Raw genomic sequence first — 15,930 nt, 5'->3', positions numbered from 1 at the left:
ATACTTCATTTAAAATTACTTGGGTTTTTTCTTTTAATTCTCCATGTTTAAATTTTGTGACTAGCAATAACAAAAAAGCTCAAGTTTAATAGCTTCTATGTGACTGTTATAGCTTACAAAATATTGTAATTCTTATAATGAAATAGTTAATTATTGCTGAAAGATTTATTCCATTGCTGTTTTGCTCTCTTGCCCAAATTTCTCCATAAATTGTGACTTTATGATGGTATTTCCCTTCTCTGCTCCCACCATACATAGATATCTAAGTACTGTAAGTTCAACCTGTCCCATGACCATTCTAGACTCTGTTGCGATACTGAAGCCACTCACAATAGAAGGTCCAAGGTTACCATGTCAATGGGATGATGTAACTCTCTTCAGAATATTATTTCATGTGGCTGATTTATCCTATGCTGATTTACTAAGCACACAGCTTCCATTTGTTCTCTAGTTAATTAACAGGAGTTCATTCCACTACTGAAGTTAGCTATTGGTCTTGTGAGGAAGAAGTGTTCATGTCCCAACTCAAGCAACACTATCTCCCAATCAACACATAAAAGTGTTTCCAGCTCTGGTGTGTGGAGAGAGATGTCGGGGGAATTTGTTATGTAGATAAAATCTTTTCATCTTTTACTTTACTGGGCTCCCCACTAGTTTTTTCATTGATTTGAAACAATATGACCATGCATGGTAACTGGTGTTTTGACAAATGGCATTTATCTGTCTCTGTGTAATTTGACTTTTTTTATATTGTTCTTAATCCTCAAAGATGAACCAGTTCTGCAAATATGGAGACTATCCATGACCTATAGGAGGCAGAGAAATCATTTTTTTTTTTATTTCAGCAATAAGGATACTGGGACCTAGAGTAGTTAAGATGCTAGGTCGGGAATATCAATTTACAAAAATGAGAAATCCACAGGACAGTTACTGAGGCAAGAAGGCCTAGTCAGAGCTCAATGTGAGACTCAACACCTCGATGAATGCGCCCCAAAACATTCACTGAATCCAAAAGCAAAACTGGAATTCCTTCCAAGGTGCCTGTTGGTGGTATTCTTGCAGTGACCAAGCCTCTGCTGCAAAAGGTGCATGAGTGTAATGCAGATGGCTCTTCTTGCTGCAAGGCCTGAGGAGTTGGGTTCCAACAATCAGGACCTGTGGGGTTATTTGTGCAGTCTCCTAGGCTTTTTCTAGGAAATGCTTAGTTCGCTTTTGCCTTGCTTTTCCATTTTTGTCTTTACTAATGAAAGTTTTTGCTTTCATTTTGTCTGTGACAGTCATTTCTCCATAATCAGAAAATGAAAGCTCAGGCCATAGTTTATTCTTGTTTGTCTCTGAGGATTGTGGGAACAGAACAGATCACTACACCTCTTTTTGTTAATAAAGGTGATGTGATTGAACACAAGGGTCTGCTTTGAGTACATCAGCTAACATCCAGATGTTCACTCCTGATGGGAAATTGGTTCTGATAACCAGGTTCCCATCAACCCATTCCAAACAACAGCTAGATGATTATCAAAAGATTAGAAAGGTCTTGCTGGATTATTGGTTCCAAGTCATAATAGGAACATTCAGAGGTGAGTCAACTAAAGATAAGGAACTGACTCAGGTTACTAATTTCCTGAGAGCCAGGATGTTAAAGGAATTAGGTCTCCTGATTAGGATTTAGAGAGATGCTAGGTGCCAATAATTAAATTATAATTCCCTGGGTCCATAGCCTATTACCTCTCTATACTCTAACTGCAATTGCTGCCAACCATGGTCACTTTGTTATGTACCAATGTGCTGGTTATATATTAACTGCTTGATAAAACTGTTTTCTTTCTTGATACATTTCATACCTTAGAAAGAAACTATGGAGATTTAGGAGAAGAAGGAAGGGGAAAAGTATAGTGTGTATGTTATGGTTAAACATAGGAAGTTCTTAAAAGAGACTGTGTGTGAGAAAATGGATGTGAAACTTTTTCAGGTGAGAAGAAATAGATGAATATATAAATGTGTTCTGAACTCTCTCAGTGCCAAAGTACGGGAACTGCACATCTTGGTCCAAGTCTTCTTTCAAGTATGCCACACATCCGTCTTTGGGTTCTAAACCCCTGCTGTAGCTGGACTTTTGTAGTACTTTTGGCAGTCATACCACAGAAACTATAAATATGAACGGATAATGGCCTTACAGCTTCTCCAAATGTCCCCGGCATAGCAGAATCCCACATATGACACTGCTGAGAATCGTCCTCGAATAGACAATATAAAGAGTCACTGCATTGTTGACTTTCTGGCTGTGATTATATCTCATGCCCATCCTCAGGCTTGCATTTTTTAAGCAGCAGTGTAGCTTTTTTTTTTAACAAAATGTACAGAAAATGTAATTTCAAATTTAGCAATATTAGTGACAACAGTAAATCAGGCTTGAATTCTTCCAGATAATGTGGTTATTTTATCACCTCCAGAGGCTAAAAATATAGTCTGTGATATGTTTTTTCTTCTGCCAAAGTAGAATCAATTTTTATAGTTTAAATAAAATATAAATCGTAGTTAACATTTCATATAATTCAATAATTTCCCTTCACTTTTTAATTTCATACACGTTTTTGATATCCCAAGTACATATGATTAATTTCATGTTTCCTTTTACTGATAATTTAATTAGAATGGACTTTTGTGAGTTTCCTGCTAGGAGCTTTGTTTCAAAAATGCTAAGCATAATAAAGGATAAAAATTTAGAAATTTAAAAATGTAATTGAACATGGAAGTTGGCAGTTTACTTGATAACTTTTCTTTCAAAACATCACTGACATATTTAAGTATTCTGTCTGTATGTACATCAAAAAGTCAAAAGAGGGCATCAGATCCTATCATAGATGGTTTTGTGCTACCATGTGGTTACCGGGAACTGAACTCAGGACCTCTGGAAGAACAGCCATACATTTCACTGCTGAACCATCTCTCCAGCCCACTTGAAATACTTCAGGTGCATATCTTTCTCGGTACTGAGAACTATGCCGCTGTTCTTGGTTGCTTACAACATAGCACAAATGTGATTCAGATTGTTATAGTTAATGCCTGAGAATGATGCTCTCTTTGGACAAACTCAGAAGTCTAACACTAGAAACCCAAGTTAACTCCAGTGTCTAGTGCTGTCTGTGAATGTACTCCTGGTCCTTCAGCATTCAGCCCAACTTTGTCTGATAATTAAAGCTTTCTTCTTGTCTTCTGGGTGACTGTGGTTGTGTCAAAACTACATCAGAATTTAAAATCAATGAGTTTTTATTCTAGTGCTTGAGGTTATTTCTCCTTTCTGATACTGGTTCCCACTCTTGAAATCACTTGAAATATTTAAAAGATAAAACTGTTCATTATTAAGTCATCAACAAATGTTACCAAACAAGTTAGACCCCAGAATGCGCCCTAATTAACATAGACAGCAGTACTGAAGACAACAGCACTGTAGACAGGAGTATTATAGAGAACAGTGCTGCTGTCAGACATCAAGGAGGATTGGACACATGCGTAGTCATGTTAGATGCTGGTTTTTGTCTACTCACTTCATGTCTGTCTGGGGAAGGACATTCTTACACTGTCATAGCAAACGGTTGCAAGCCATGCTCCTGTCTTACACACTGCTACACATAAACCATGGCCCAACATGTTCAGCCCTTCCTCCATCCTGACTCAGAAGAGGAATACAGAGAATCTTGGCCCACTTCACCCTCCTTTCCATCTTGGAGACATGACCACAAGTAAACGAAGGGACCTTTGTCTGTCAACTGTCTCACTTCTGTTATTACCAAGTATTCTGTTATTACTCTAGTCAGTATGCTTCCTGATGCACTGACCTGAGAAGATTACAACATTTTTACACTCAGAAAAAAAGTTATTACTACTCCTTTGAATGGTTAAAGTGACTGTGATAAATTGACTGGTTCAAAGTCATTTGCCAAGTCCTTCAAGAGATCTGCTTAGAGCCCATGGGTGATTTGTGATATTTAAGCCATCCAGCTATGTCTTCTAGACCAGGGCTCACAACTAAGTGACAGTTTTACCTTCCACAGGACATCAAACAATGTGTGATGGTGTTAACAACTTTAATCCCACAACAAAAAGCAAATGGGCCCCAACTCCTAGTCCTACTGAAACTGTAACTGGTGATTATCTTTTTTCATATAATGTGAGAGAAATGGTGTCTGTAAATGGGGTCAAATAACGTGACTGGGCTCCAGTTTGTTCTGCTTTTCTTCAAAATGATATGGGTCTTTTTTTTATCTTTTCCTAGGGAAGGGAGATTTAATTGGAGCAAATTTATCAATTAAAGACCAAGTGATCAAGACCAACGCTGATGTGAAGGCGCTGACCTACTGTGATCTACAGTGCATCATCCTGAAAGGTCTCTTTGAGGTGCTGGGCCTTTACCCAGAGTATGCACACAAATTCGTTGAAGACATCCAGCATGACCTCACATACAATCTGCGAGAGGGTCATGAGAGTGATGTAAGTCCCCTTTCCAATTAGTACAGGGGTCTGGGGATTAAATACAGCAGAGGCAAATGTCATAGCCTCCCTTTCAAAAGGCTCTGCAGGTAAGATATGCAGCCCCTTGTTAACTGGTGAATTAGCTAGGGTCTGGAGTTCCTTGCTGACACGACAGGGAAGTGCTATTCGTAGGCAGTGTCTTGCCTGCTTATCTCCATGTGCTCATGTCTAATTCAGTTTCAGAATGCAGAACTTAGCTGGAAATAAATGATGGCTCCAGCATGTGAAGATTTCCAAAGAAAGTATGCAGGTCAGAGTTTGACGTGTGTCACTCACTGTACAGCCTTTCAACTGCCAGACAGGGAACTTGCTAGAAACTAATCTCTTTGTTAAATTGGTACCCTAAACAATCAATATCAGAGTGGCCAAATTTTCATAAAAGGATTCAAGTCAACGACTGGGAAACTGAAAGCATAATGAACATTTTATGCAATTATATATTTGCTTCATGTTTCATTTTATACAAACAGCTTTCCTGTCAAAATATGTACTATACTATGCCTTGTGTTTAGGCTGATCGTGAATATGACTTCATTAGATGTGTCAGCAATAATAACTTAATAAGAATGATTGTTGGGAGACAAGCCAGAGCATGCAGCTCAATGTGTAACAGTTGGTGCCTTGTCTCAGATATTTGCGGCACTCAAGATTTAAGAAAATGTAGTTTTGACTATTCCATATTATGCAGACATTATGGGTAATCATTAGCATTCTATCTTTTGAAAAATAGATAGAAAAATGGTCATTGCATATTCTTTCCTCTAGGTTTGGGATATAAGTGATGTTAGATAAATATATGCCACCCCATTCATTTCTACCATAATAAAAACACCGAGGGTCGATACTTATTAGCTACCTATCATGCAAAGCATTTTATTGGTTAAAACAATCTTTAAGATAAGTGTCCATCCATTTCTTTAGCAGAACAAACAGATCCAGAGTGGCTGTGGTTTTGTACATTTGTAGGTGTACAGGTTGTGAGAAAAAATGAAACCCAAGTTTAAAGAACACAGTTGAGTAAAAGTTTTTTTCTTGAAATAACTCGCAGGTATCTCATGTAATAGACCGAAATCTTACCACTCAAGGTAGTTCATTTTGTATTTTCCATGATAGTGTAAAAATGAGTTTTAAGGACTATAACATAATGTTTTAAAATGCACATGTATTGTTAAATACACAAATCAAGCTAATCAACATGTGTTTTTTAAGTTTATGTTCGTTCATAACAATACTAAATTGTAGAGCATGTCATTTTTAATCATAGTCACCATAGAGATGAAATTTGGTGTGCTGGGACCAAGGGCAAAACTTTCTCTTCTACTTACCTCAAGAAATTACCACCCAACTCTCAGCTTTCATGATTCCCACCTTCTCCGGATTCTACATAAAGATGAAATCCTACAAGGATCATTTCATTATGCTTATGAAAATGGGCTTATTTCTTTTTTTTATGTCTTTTTTTTTATTTGATATTTTTTTATTTACATTTCAAATGATTTCCCCTTTTCTAGCCCCCCACTCCTTGAAAGTCCCCTAAGCCCCCTTCTCTCCCCCTGTCCTCCCACCCACCCCTTCCCACTTCCCCGTTCTGGTTTTGCCCTATACTTCTTCACTGAGTCTTTCCAGAACAAGGGGCCACTCCTCCTTTCTTCTTGTACCTCATTTGATGTATGGATTATGTTTGGGGTATTCCAGTTTTCTAGGTTAATATCCACTTATTAGTGAGTGCATACCATGAGTCACCTTTTGAGTCTGGGTTACCTCACTTAGTATGATTTTTTCTAGCTCCATCCATTTGCCTAAAAATTTCATGAATTCATTGTTTCTAATGGCTGAATAGTACTCCATTGTGTAGATATACCACATTTTTTTGCATCCACTCTTCTGTTGAGGGATACCTGGGTTCTTTCCAGCATCTGGCAATTATAAATAGGGCTGCTATGAACATAGTAGAGCATGTATCCTTATTACATGGTGGGGAATCCTCTGGGTATATGCCCAGGAGTGGTATAGCAGGATCTTCTGGAAGTGAGGTGCCCAGTTTTCGGAGGAACCGCCAGACTGATTTCCAGAGTGGTTGTACCAATTTGCAACCCCACCAGCAGTGGAGGAGTGTTCCTCTTTCTCCACATCCTCTCCAACACCTGCTGTCTCCTGAATTTTTAATCTTAGCCATTCTGACTGGTGTAAGGTGAAATCTCAGGGTTGTTTTGATTTGCATTTCCCTAATGACTAATGAAGTTGAGCATTTTTTAAGATGCTTCTCTGCCATCCAAAGTTCTTCAGGTGAGAATTTCCTGTTTAACTCTGTACCCCATTTTTTAATAGGGTTGTTTGGTTTTCTGGAGTCTAACTTCTTGAGTTCTTTATATATATTGGATATTAGGAAAATGGGCTTATTTCATGAAGCATAACTACCACACACTCCCAAGCTCATCAGTGTTGTAAATCACAGGACTTTTTTCTTCATCAAGAGTCAATACTATTCCAAAGTGCATATTCATCTGTTCATAAATAGGCATTTAAATTGACACAATGATCTCAGCTCATTTGTATACACAAGCAGTAGTAGAATTGTTGGATCAGTGGTAGCTATATTTTAATGTCTGCTGTTCATTCCCACCTACAATATGTGAGAATACCCACTTCATTTTTTAATATTTTTATTTTCTATATTCTTTGTTTACATTCCAAATGATTTCCCCTTTCCTGGATCCCCCCCCATATGTCCAATAAGCCTTCTTCTCTCCATCCATTCTCCAATCACCTCCCTCCTTTTTTTCCTCTGTCCTTATATTCCCCTCCAATGCCAGATCAATCCTTTCCAGGATCAGGACCTTCTCCATACTTCTTCATGGGAGTTATTTGCTATGCGATTTGTGCCTTGGGTATTAAGGGCTTCTGAGCTAATTAATATTCACTTACCAGAGATTGCATTCCATGTGTATTCTTTTGTGACTGGGTTACCTCACTTAGGATGATATTTTCCAGATCAAACCATTTGCCTAAAATTTTTGAGAATTCATTGTTTCTAATTGCTGAGTAGTATTCCATTGTGTAAATATACCATATTTTCTGTATCCATTCCTCCTTTGAGGGGCATCTGGATTCTTTCCAGCTTCTGGCTATTATAAATAAGGCTGCTATGAACATAATGGAACATGTGTCTTTATTGCAAGCCGGGGAATCCTTTGGGTATATGCCCAGGAGAGGTATAGCAGGGTCCTCCTGGAAGTGTCATGTCCAGTTTTCCGAGGAACCGCCAGACTGATTTCCAAAGTGGTTGTACCATCTTACAGCCCCACCAGCAGTGGAGGAGTGTTCCTCTTTCTCCACATACTTGCCAACACCTGCTGTCTCCTGAGTTTTTTACCTTAGCCATTCTGACTGGTGTAAGGTGAAATCTCAGGGTTGTTCCACTTGGTCCACTTGTCTGTCACTGTGCCAATACCATGCAGTTTTTAACACTATTGCTCTGTAGTATTGCTTGAATACTGATTCCCCCAGAATTTCTTTTGTTGTTGAAAATAGTTTTAGCTATCCTGAGTTTTTTTTGTTATTCCAGATGAATTTGAGAATTGCTTTTTCTAACTCTGTGAAGAACTGAGTTGGGATTTTGATGGGGATTGCGTTGAATCTGTTCGCTTTTGGCAAGATGGCCATTTTAACTATATTAATCCTGCCAATCCACGAGCATGGAAGATTTTTCCATTTTCTGAGGTCTTCTTCGATTTCCTTCTTCAGTGACCTGAGGTTCTTGTCATATAGATCTTTCACTTGCTTGGTTAGAGTCACACCAAGATACTTTATATTATTTATATCTATTGTGAAGGGTGTCATTTCCCTAACTTCTTTCTCAGCCTGCTTATCCTTTGAGTATACAAAGGCAACTGATTTGCTTGAGTTGATTTTATAACCAGCCACTTTGCTGAAGTTGTTTATCAGCTGTAGGAGTTCTCTGGTGGAGGTTTTCGGGTCACTTAAGTAGACTATCATGTCATCTGCAAATAGTGATAATTTGACTTCTTCCTTTCCAATTTGTATCCCCTTGACCTCCTTATGTTGTCTAATTGCTCTAGCTAGAACTTCAAGTACTATATTGAAAAGATATGGAGAGAGAGGACAGCCTTGTCTAGAATACCCACTTCTAATCTGCAACAACACTCACCTCCCAGCTTCTTGGCAGCAGCCATTCCAGCCCCTGAAAGATGAAACTTGTTGCAGCTTTATTTTGCATTTCTATGATTTCTAGTGCCTTCTAACTCCTTTTGCACATTGTCTTTCAAAGAATATCTTTTGCCCATTTTGAATCAGGCAACTATTCCTCTTCTTGCCATTGGCTTGTGTGAGTTACCTGTGTATTTGGAATATCAACCTCTATCAGATGTATGGTTAGCTATCATTATACAGTTTGTTTCTTGATCCATTAGCTGTTTCCTTTGCTGAGGACTCTTCAATTTGATATAATTTAATTAGTCTCTCCTTACTGACATTGCTATGTACTAAAGTCACATCCAAAAGAAAAATTACTAGCCAAATCAATGCCAGGAAGCTTTCATTCAGTGTAATCTGCTAGAGATTGGTGTGTAACATTTAACTTTCTTATTTGAGTTGAGTTTTAAGTACTATGTGATAGAAAGATCTAATTTCGAAGATCAAGTGACCATATGTGTGTGGGTTCCACATAAAACCAGACACACTGAAACTAATAGAAAGGAAACTGGGGAAGAGCATTGAGCATAGGGGCACAGGGAAAATTTTCCTGAACAGAACACCAATAGCTTATGCTCTAAGATCAAGAATTGACAAAATGGGACCTCATAAAATTACAAAGTTTCTGTAAAGCAAAAGATACTGTCAAAAGGACAAAATGCCAACTAACAAATTGGGAAAAGATCTTCACCAGCCCTACATCCAACAGAGGGCTAATATTCAATATATACAAAGAACTCAAGAAGTTAGACTCCAGAGAGCCAAATAACCCTATTAAAAATGGGGTACAGATATAAACAAAGAATTAGAATTTTGAATGGCTGAGAAGCACCTTAAGAAATGTTTTAAATCTTGATAGGTTTAATTCCAATATTTAAATAATCTTATGTGATTATTATCACTTCTCTCTTCCTCTCCTCTCCTTTCTTCTCTCCTCTACTTTTCTATACTGTCATCTCTACCTTCTGATAATTTCATCCTTTTTAAAGCAATGCCATATTTTGTTTAAAGATATGTGCCATTTATGAAGGCATATCCACATCATTCCTTTTATGTGGGATAAGGTTTCTTCTAGTGATGGAGCATCATTGGATAACTTCTGTTGTATTCAGGGTCATCTTGGACTTGCTAGATGACTCTCTCAGTTTGTCCTTAGTCTTCAAGTATTTCCCTCACTCTTGAAATGATTTCTCTGGGCTCTGCTGTCATCTCATTATGTTTCAAGGCTTTTCCTAGTTGGTCCATGTGGCCCCAGATTCCAGATCCTTAAGCCAACATGACAGTGAAATCTATGTTCTGCAATCCAGTCTTCCCTGAGACACTTCTTCCATTCTGGCTTCCTGGTGTGTTGTGCCTTGCATATGTCAGTGAGGTGAATACTCCAAGTCTAGCAATGAAGCAGTCCCCCTATCAGTGACTATATTCCCCAAATCTCACACCATGGCTCACCTAACCTTCATGCTAACTCCTGAGCCAGTAAAACCATCTTTCTGTTTTGCTGTTTAATCCTGAAAAGCAACAGTGTTCAGACCCTCTTCCCTGCACTGAACATGGTACTCGGGCTGGTGTTTTTCTCTTTTCCCAGAGGTCACAGCCATTGACACCTTTACTCCATGTATTTCATCAGTACATTTTGAGCAACTGTATAGTTCCTTTTGACCACACTATTGTTTCAATGCAGATTATATCATTGTGGCTGGACCCTAAAGCATTGTTGTTTTGTAAAGCATCTCTCTAGTAGAACATAAAACGAACCTGAGAAGACACTAGAAAAGAGAGATGGTTGCCAGAAGTACTGATCTGGACCTAGACAAGGAGCTATTCCTCCTGTAGCTAATGTCACAAAGTTCTTAGGAGAGGTCAGGGCGCTGCTTGGTGACAGGGACCCAGTGACTGACATGAAAGTACAGCAAATGGCAAGGATGTAGAGAAAGAGGAACACTCCTCCATTGCTGGTGGGGTTGCAAACTGGTACAACCACTCTGGAAATCAGTCTGGCAATTCCTCAGAAAACTGGGCACATCACTTCCGGAGGATCCTGCTATACCACTCCTGGACATATACCCAGAGGATTCCCCACCATGTAATAAGGATACATGCTCCACTATGTTCATAGCAGCCCTATTTGTAGTAGCCAGAAGCTGGAAAGAACCCAGGTATCCCTCAACAGAAGAATGGATGCAAAAAATGTGGTATATCTACACAATGGAGTACTATTCAGCCATTAGAAACAATGAATTCATGAAATTCTTAGACAAATGGATGGAGTTGGAGAACATCATACTAAGTGAGGTAACCCAGTCTCAAAAGACCAATCATGGTATGCACTCACTGATAAGTGGATATTAGCCTAGAAAATTGGAATACCCCAAACATAATCCATACATCAAATGATGTACAAGAACAGAGGAGTGGCCCCTGGTTCTGGACAGACTCAGTGTAGCAGTATAGGGCAAAACCAGAACAGGGAAGTGGGAATGGGCGGATGGGAGAACAGGGGGAGGGAAGGGGGCTTGTGTGACTTTCGGGGAGTGGGGGGCCCTGAAAAGGGGAAATCATTTGAAATGTAAATTAAAAATAAAAAAAATAATAAAATAAAAAAATAAAAAAATAAAAAATAAAATAAAAAAATAAAAAAAATAAAATAAAAATAAATAAATAAATAAATAAATAAAATTAAAAATTAAAAAAAATTAAAAAAATTAAAAAAAGAAAGTACACCCCCCAAAAAAAAGAAAGAAAGAAAGTATAACAAAGAGATACCCTTTGTAAAAGTTACAATTAGTGTTTTGAATATATGCCCAAGAGCAGTATAACTGGGCCATCAGGTATTATCTCCAATTTTCTGAGGAAACCACCAGACTGATTTCCAGTGTTTTTACCAGCTTGCAATCCCCCAAACAAGGGAAGAGTGTTCCTCTTTCTCCACATCCTTGCCAGCATCTGTTGTCATCTGAGGTTTTGATCTTAGTCATTCATTCTGACTAGTGTAAGGTGGAATGTCAGAGTTGTTTTGATTTGCATTTCCCTGATGACTAAGGATGATGAACATTTCTTTAGGTGCTTCTCCACCATTCAGGTTTCTTTAGTTGAGAATTCTTTATTTAGCTCTGTACCCCATTTTTAATAAGGTTATTTGATTGTCTGGAGTATTTTTTTTTTTTTAGTTTAGCCTTCTACCGGATGTAGGATTAGTAAAGATTTTTTCCCAAGACACTTTTATGTTCTGGATTACTTGACACTCATAATGCTTATTGACCCATACCAACACACACACACACACACACACACACCACCAAACTACATACATATTTCCAAAATCTTGAAATACAGTTCCCTTGTTGGGTAAGGCTGGCCCACTTTATGTAATTCTAGGACCCCATGGAAAACCTTCCAACAACTCCAGCAGTCTCTGCCTTTCAGGAAAACTTACTTCCTGATGCCAGCCCGTGCTTAACAATTCATGTCCTTTACTTTGCTGTACTGATCTGCTCTCAGCACATTTGTATCCAAACACCATTTCTTATCCCGCATATGCACTCACAAAGGAATAACCACTCACAAAGGTTCTCAGGTAGAGCAATGGTTATGGAAAGTGAAACACTTCTGCTTACTCATGCTTTCAGACCTGAGAACAACATAAACATAACTACCTAAGTTTGCTTATCCTGGAAAACCCAGTAGCCACTCATACAAAGGAGCTCATAATAGATCATAGAGATCTACAGAGTTCTCCTTACATGCATGGGTGAGACTGTTTAATTATAAACAATAAAAACAAAATAACTCAAAGACATCAGCACATTTTTTAAATAAAACAAGATCCAGGAGGGAGTCATCTGCATTTAGAAGGGATCTGTGACATGCTGGGATCAGGGCTCCTACAGCTGCATTAAGTCACAGAGCCTTAGAATAACTTACCCCAATCTCACAGAAAACTAAACTATAGGAAAGGTTTCTTAACTTCGTTGAAAGGTTAAGTACTGCCATTTGGACCGCGTGATAATTATGCGTCTCGTACCTCTGGCATAGGATCATGCTTGCTCCTATTTATATCTCCTGGTGGCTGAACACTGGTGAACCATTTTTGTCTATGCAGATTGTGGTGAATTTGCTCCACTGTTTGATATAGCAAGATGTATAAGTTGATTTTAACACAAATTCATCTGTTTTTGAGAAATCTAGTTTTCCTTCACATAAAGAGACTGGAACTTGACATAAAAAAAGATGATCAGAGAGCATCAAAGAAAAGAAAGAAAGGAAGGAAGGAAGGAAGGAAGGAAGGAAGGAAGGAAGGAAGGAAGGAAGAAAAGGAAAGAAAGGAAAGGAAAGGAAAGGAAAGGAAAGGAAAGGAAAAAGGAAAGGAAAGGAAAGGAAAGGAAAGGAAAAAGGAAAGGAAAGGAAAGGAAAGGAAAGGAAAGGAAAGGAAAGGAAAGGAAAGGAAAAAGGAAAGGAAAGGAAAGGAAAAAGGAAAGAAAAACTGTTTCTAAAAGGGGAGGCAACTAAAACTCAGATGTTCATGTTGCTATCCATAAATATTGTATTGCTGTGCACAGTGGGTGCTGATTTGTTATTGATGGTTTTTTGGCTGTGCAACAATATAATGCCAACAATTGGGTAAGGGACAATTTTTAAAGTTTGTCATAATAGGGGTTTCTAATGATGACTAAGCCTATTAAAGTTATAAATAGGCTCATCATCTCTACCTCAATTTCTGATCATAATATGTAGTCTGAGAATCATGGAAGCTAAACCACCTCTTTCTGTCTTCTTCTTTAGTTAAAGGGGGAAGAGGACCTGAGATTTAGTGGCTTCCAGTCTTCACTGTGACTTCCTTTTCTTTAAGCTGCAATTTACAGTAAGCATAAGCAGTAACCACAGCATTCTAAGAGTCACTCTGTCTCTCTGGATGGAAAACACTGGCACCTGAAAGGAGCCCTGACTCCCAGCACCACTCACATGGCTTCTGCTGCTGACCCACAGCAGCTCAAAACCTGATGATCTATCACCACACCCGAGTCTTCTCACGTTTCCTATCATAAGCACCATCGTTTTCTAATGTACTTGCAAAACTGAGTACCACGGAGTTGTTTTTCTTTTGCACAGAGTGATTGCACACACCTGAAGTTCCTGCTGCTCTTAAAACAGAGGCAGGAGAGTGTAGTGGTAGCCCTCAAAAGAATAGAACAAAGGGTGGCTCACTATAGGAGAGTTGCAAGTTCAAGTCCAACCTGAGCATATGAGAAAGAGCCTGAATCAAAATAAAAGTCTTTAAGGGGTTGCGGATATAGCTTAGTAGTAAGGTATTAACATAGCATTGAGTGGACCTATGGTCAATTCCCAGTACTTAAAACACACGCATTTCAGCATAGTCTCATGTGTTGAACAGAGAGTCATAATGCTACATGTAATACCATTTTTAAAATGATGAAAAGGAAGCAAATTAAGCAATGTATTTGAGAAAAATACACACATGAAATGTAATTTTTTTAACCAAACAAGAAAGGGTTCCATAAGACTCTTGGATCTATGCTTTTGTCCTCCCTGACCTCTCCTTTGTCCTCTGAAGGGCTGCAGGCGAACCTTTGAGATTTAGTATGTTCAATGTAGAATACACTGTCTTCCTCTACAAACTTTCCCCATACTCTACAAACCTTCCCTATTCTTTTTTCTTTCTTCATCAGACCCAGTGCTATGCCCAAACTCTTTTTACAGTCTTCTTTGGTTTAGCTTGTGTAAACTTTCCCTTAGTGTTTTATAGTTGCCCCAGGCCTTTCACCCCTGTGTGCATGTGTGGAGGTCAGAGGTCAATGTCAGATGACTTCCTCCATCAATCTTCACGTTATTTATTTTTTGGTTTTGAAGCAGAGTCTCTAAGTGAATTCAGAGCTCACTCATTTGGCCAGCACTGCACAGTGCTGGGGCTGCAGACACAATTGATGTTAAAATAGTATTTGATATCTACCATGTTGCAAGGTTCCCTCTCCTGGAGTCAGCATTACTTCAAGACTGACTCCAAGACTCTTATGAATAGTCATGCCTCCCACAAGACTGCAGCTACCTAAAATATCCACTGTGTGAATATGCAAACTTTTAGTGCCATGGAATACACAGATGATACTACTTTAATAAATAGAAGTTATAAATATTATCTTCTAAGGTTAATTTTATTTATATTATATTTTTAAAAGCTGATTCCATCGCATGAGGTCATAAGGATATTTGAATTTCCTTCTGTTATTTTAACTTTTGCTTTTTAACCTTTCACTATGTTATCCAGATATGTTTTGTTAATGATCTAAAGTAAAACTCTTATTTTTCCCATATAATATAGTTAATGAATTTTCTCAGCATCATAATTGAATGAGAGGCCTCACCTTCCCTATTTACCTCACTGTCATACCTATCAGATGATAGCTGATCATGTATGTGCACTGGTTTCCTGGATCGTACTTTGCTCTATGGTGTCCTTCATCTGTATGTGCATAATAGCACCTGGCGTAATGTTTATAACAGGTTCACTTTCTAGGGATGCAGGGATGCCTGGCTTTTCTTCCTTCTTGAACTTATGAATTTCTTTGATTTTTTTTAACTCTCATTTTTTGAAGGCATTAACCTGGATTTCTTCATTATGGTGAGGAACTTTCTAACTGTTGCTTCTTTGAGGAATTGTCATCACTAACTCTGGCTATTTTCTTTTCTTCTGTCTTTAGTATTCATCATGATAGGTCTAGGTCTTCTTTCCAGTCCCCTATCCCTGACCCAGTCTCTCTCTCTCTCTCTCTCTCTCTCTCTCTCTCTCTCTCTCTCTCTCTCTCTCTCTCTTTCTCTCTCTCTCTCTTTCTCATTTCCTTCCCCCTCCTTTTCTCTTCCTACTCTTATCATCATATATAAATCTACCCATTCATCAATATACTAGCTACTCTTATGTCAACTTGACACAAGCTAGGATCACTTTGGAAGAGAGAACCTCAATGAAGAAAATGTTACCTGTGGACACCTGGGAATGAGTTTTCTTGATTGGTTATTAATACGGGAATGCCAAACTTTTGGTAGCCTGTGCCAACTCTGAGATGGCCATTCTAGGACCTGAATGAAAACAGGCTAAGCAAGCCATGGGGAATAAGACAGTATGCAATACTCCTCAATGGTCTCTACATAAGTTCTTGCCCTGTTTGAGTTCCAGCC

The 15,930-nt window shown here is 38.5% G+C and overlaps 1 protein-coding gene across 1 annotated transcript in view; it reads left to right on the top strand.

Annotated features, from left to right (window-relative positions):
* Kcnh8 (potassium voltage-gated channel subfamily H member 8) overlaps window positions 1-15,930 on the top strand; it is a 430,038-nt gene that overhangs the window by 354,673 nt on the left and 59,435 nt on the right. Inside the window, exon 11 of the mRNA XM_052192780.1 lies at window positions 4,274-4,488. Coding sequence (XP_052048740.1) covers window positions 4,274-4,488 — 215 coding nt within the window. The remainder of the gene's footprint in view (window positions 1-4,273; window positions 4,489-15,930) is intronic.

The sequence above is a fragment of the Apodemus sylvaticus genome, chromosome 9 (assembly GCF_947179515.1).
Source record: "Apodemus sylvaticus chromosome 9, mApoSyl1.1, whole genome shotgun sequence".
NCBI lineage: Eukaryota > Metazoa > Chordata > Mammalia > Rodentia > Muridae > Apodemus > Apodemus sylvaticus.
Note: the sequence above shows the minus strand (reverse complement) of the source record. Positions and strands in the feature narration are given on the sequence as shown.